The 4760-nt window shown below is 32.3% G+C and overlaps 1 protein-coding gene across 1 annotated transcript; it reads left to right on the forward strand.

The window, feature by feature from the left end:
- The first annotated feature begins 3585 nt into the window (after window positions 1-3585).
- On the forward strand, window positions 3586-4539 carry LOC146956016 (uncharacterized). The gene has a single exon (XM_085749001.1). It carries the CDS (start codon window positions 3586-3588, stop codon window positions 4537-4539), a length of 954 nt encoding a protein of 317 aa, XP_085605127.1.
- The last annotated feature ends 221 nt before the right edge of the window (window positions 4540-4760 follow it).

Here is a 4760-nt window from a genome sequence, read left to right on the forward strand (position 1 = left end):
ATTTAGCATTTTGATATATTTCGTCAAAATAGAAAGCATGTGGTATTGTACCTTTCAATTAGAATAAGATATTTTTGTAAGGCACCTTATAATTTAACTAGATATTTAGTTCAATTGAGTTAGGCTCAAAAGTTGATAGATATCAATATCAGTACCCTATAAATTTGTTGTTGGTCCAACGGTCGGTATGTATTGGTTTAGCGATAATAATAGTTACTAACAGGAATTGGTTTTTTTTTTTTTTTGACAAACAGGAATTGGTTTTGTTTCCTATTATAAACATGATTTAATCATAATCAGTAAAAATACATGTGTAGTTTTTTTTTGGTAGAACATGTGTAGTTTGTTAGCTTGTTGTCCAGAAAATGAATAAAGATTTTTTTAAAAAATAAATAAATTGAAGGTAGGGGAGGCGTTTTAAAGATAAATATGCAAAAAAAATATAACTGTCACTATAACTTAATAGCTATTTATTTTTATCGATAACTTAATTGCTACTTCAGTGTGTGTTTAAGAAATTTCTGTAAAATATTGATTAGCTATTTATTTTTATCGATAACTTAATTGCTACATCAGTGTGTGTTTAAAAAAAAAAAAAAGAAATTTCTGTAAAATATTGATATATGCTTACAAAAACCTTTATTTTGATAATTTTATTTTATAAATTTGTCAAGCATACCATAAATTATTGGATAAGATTGTACCAAAACCTGAATAATAAATTAGCGGATACGATTAGCTAAATCGAATCATTTTATTTTGAGTACATTACACTTCCCTCTCTTAAAGATGCTTGAATTTTTTTTTTTGAAGAGGCTAAAATGAATTATATTAACACCGCAAAAAAGCGTTCCTAGCACAAGGAGTGCTAGAAAAAAACAAAGATGCTTGAATTATACTCCTCTTCCCTCTTATGTTAAAATATACACTCCCCTCCCATCTTATTCAAAACATATTAGAAAACATTTCAGTCCCCTCCCCTATGAGAAGTTTGAATTACATTCCCCTCCCCTCTTATGTTAAAATCTACACTTTACTCCCTCAATATTTTTTTTTATTTCTAATAATCCAGCAAAAAAATAATAATCTAACACACTTCGAAAAAAATAGTATTGCGGGTCTATTTTAATATAATCAAAATTTGAATACATATTTTTCGCTATTTTTTATTCACAATTTCATTAACATATAATTTTATACCCTATTATAAAATATGAAACAGCCAAAAATAAAATTAAAATATGTGAAAAATTACTAAAAACATTAAAGTGTGCTTATTTAAAAGGTAATTTTATACTATAAATTATAAAATTAGTAACAAAATATTTAAATTTGATTATCATTGATATTTAAATTATAAAGAAATGAACTTATTTTTCTTAAATGGTGGTTCAAAATTAGTATATATCATAAAAATATTTATTTATGTTAAAATAGATTAAAGTGTAGTGCATATTTAATTATTAAGGGAGAGAGTTGTAATTCAAGCATCTTATAGGGGAGGGGAGTGTAGATTTTACTTTTCAAGGGAGGGGATTGTATATTTTAACATAAGAGGGGAGGAGAGTGTAATTCAAACATCTTTGAGAGGAGGGGAGTGTAATTTAATCTTTTATTTTTCAATTTCTCCTTTTGGAGCGGTTGGAAATTGTTTATTTATCATTTGTATTTTATTGTTTAGTTAGGAATTTGGTGTTGTTGTAGAACAATATATATAAGTATATGCCTTTGGTGCGACAAATATGAGTATAGTCTATGAAATAATGAAACAATCTCTTATAAAAAATTAATGAAACTATCACCCAAAGAGGAACACAATATATAAATATCATAGGCAATATATGTTGGTCTAGTTGATGAAGAGGATGATTTATATATTTCATAAAGAGTTGAGTTTAACTTTTATTTCTTAAAAAAATAAAACTTTTATTGTCATTAAGCGTTAGAACAACACACTATGACCCTTATTATGACCCTAATCTGATATCATCATATCAATCCACTTAAACTTTATCACATGCAAAATATAAATCTCACCCTCTATTAGAAAAACTTCATAAAGTTGAAAAGTGAAGAGCTTTTTTTGAGGACGACCCAAATTTTCCTAATTAAGTTGTGGTTGAAATCCAATCATCACCTACCACTGACGTTGCTTTTTTCCTTCAAAAAAAAAAAAAAAACTGACGTTGCTTTTGGTTATGTTATGGTGAATGCGGTGTAGTAGTTGTAACAAAATTATTATTATTATTATTATTATTATTATATAAGCGAAAAATTTGGTGGATCACTTGTATATATGCTCTCGTGTGGATAAGAGGCAAAACAATATTAATATTTTTTTATGCATTCCACTTTTCAGCTTGACCCTATATTTAGGGTCCGTTTGTTACGGATTAAAATAAAAGTGATTTTGACATAAAATAATTTAGAGATTTTATGAAAAATCAGAATCTATTTTGCATTTGTTTACCGTAAAAAAAATCAATTTTTTTAAACAAATAATCTTAGTTTGTTTGGATACAACTATATAAAAGGGATTTTTTGTTACAAAATTAGTTCAATCTTTTAAACAATTTTTTCTCTCTCCTCTAAAAAAATCTATTTTTTGAGAAGCTGCTCCTAACAGCTTCTCATTTGAAGCTGTTTTTAGATTTTTTTTAGATTCTGATTTTTTTAAAAATCTGTAACAAACGGATGCAAAACTCTTAAAAGTGATTATTTTTTTAAAATAAGTGATTTTTTTCTTAAAAAAGCTATAACAAACGGGCTCTTAATATTTTTAGAATCCTTGAATTTATTATTAGAGGTTCATTTTTTACCAAAAAAATTATTAGAGGTTCATTAACATATTTTTGAATTGGTCGCAAGTCGTCTGATTTATCATGTAGGATTAGATTGCTTATCTCATTTGTGTGACACATGGATTATTATATATCTGTCATATAATTTTTGTTGGCTGAATGTGCGGGCTATGAGGGCGGTGTTGCTTTTGTTTGAGGAGGTGTCGGGGCCTAAGGGTGAATTTCCATAAGAGTTTGTTGACAGGAGTTAATATTTCTGAGTCTTGGTTAACTGAGGCGGCGTCTGTCATGAATTGCAGAAGAGGGAGTGTACCGTTTGTTTACTTGGGGTTACCTATTGGTGGGGATTCGAGGAGATTGAGTTTCTAGAAACAGGTTATTGATCGTATTGTGGGTCGCCTGTCGTCGTGGAAGAATAAGTTTCTCTCATTTGGTGGTCGATTGGTTCTTCTGAAGGCTGTCTTGTCCTCTCTTCCAGTTTACTTTCTTTCCTTTTTCAAAGCCCCTGCAGGTATAATCTCTTCTATCGAATCTATTTTTAAAAAATTCTTTTGGGGGGTGGTGAGGATTATAGGAAAATTGTCTGGATAAATTGGGATTCGATTTGTTCTCCTAAGGATGAAGGGGGGTTGCGGGTTAGGAGGGTAGGAGCTTTTAATTTATCATTGTTAGGGAAGTGGTGTTGGCGTATGTTGGTAGATAAAGAGGGGTTGTGGTATCGGGTGTTAAAAGCTCGATACGGTGAGGAGGGGGGCGGCTTTGTGAGGGTGGTAGACAGTCTTCGATGTGGTGGAAGACTATTTGTAAGGTGCGCGAAGGTGTAGGAGAGGGGGTGGGAAATTGGTTTGAAGAAAACATTCGTAGGGTAGTTGGAGATGGGAGGGATACCTTCTTTTGGTATGATACTTGGGTAGGAGATGTTCCAATGAGATTAAAATACCCTCGCTTGTTTGATTTAGCGATGGATAAGGAGTGCAAGGTGGCTGATATGGGGAGGATGGGGTGGATGGTTGATGGAAGGGCGTGGGAGTGGAGACGCCGATTGTTTGCGTGGGAAGAGGAGAGTGTGATGGAATGCTGTGTTCTTTTAAATAACTTTGTTTTGCAGGATGATGTTACTGACAAATGGAGATGGCTGTTAGATCCTGTTAATGGCTACTCTGTTAAAATTTTCTATAGATATATTACTTCCACAGGTCATATTTCCGACAGGTCTCAGGTTGATGATATATGGCATAAACATATTCCGGCAAAGGTCTCTGTGTTGGTGTGGCGCCTCCTTCGCAACAGGATGCCTACAAAAGACAATCTGGTGCATCGGGGGGTTCTTCTCTCAATAGATGCGGCGTGTGTAGGTGGGTGCGTTGACGTCGAATCCGCGACACATCTCTTTTTACATTGCAATGTTTTTGGTTCTCTTTGGTCTCTTGTGAGGAATTGGCTTGGCATTTCATTAGTGCCTTCTGTTGAGCTTCGATCACACTTTATTCAGTTTACTAAGGTGGCTGGCATGCCAAGAGGTTCTCATTTATACTTCAGGATAATTTGGTTTGCAACTATTTGGGTGATTTGGAAAGAAAGGAACAATCGCATTTTCCAAAATACGGTGCCTGCTCCTTTTGTGCTCATTGATAGAATAAAGCTTCATTCATTCCTTTGGCTGAAATCTAAGCAGGCGGATTTTGTTTATAGCTACTTAGATTGGTGGAAAAACCCGTTGCTTTGCATGGGTGTGTAATTGTTTTATTTTTGGTTGGTGCTCTTTGTCACCAGTTGATGTAACTGTGTAAATATTGGTGGTGTTTCTTTCTTTTGCGCGCCTTGTGCGAGAGGAAACACCTTATGTTAATATATCTCATTTTGATTTCTTCAAAAAAAATAATTTTTGTTGGCAACATTTTTGATGGGATCTCTTAATTTAATTTTAGGTGATTTTTTTATTTTTTTTGAAGGAATTTA

The sequence above is a fragment of the Medicago sativa genome, chromosome 1, assembly GCF_051527215.1.
Source record: "Medicago sativa cultivar Bolivia chromosome 1, Bolivia_mono, whole genome shotgun sequence".
In the NCBI taxonomy this organism is placed as follows: domain Eukaryota; kingdom Viridiplantae; phylum Streptophyta; class Magnoliopsida; order Fabales; family Fabaceae; genus Medicago; species Medicago sativa.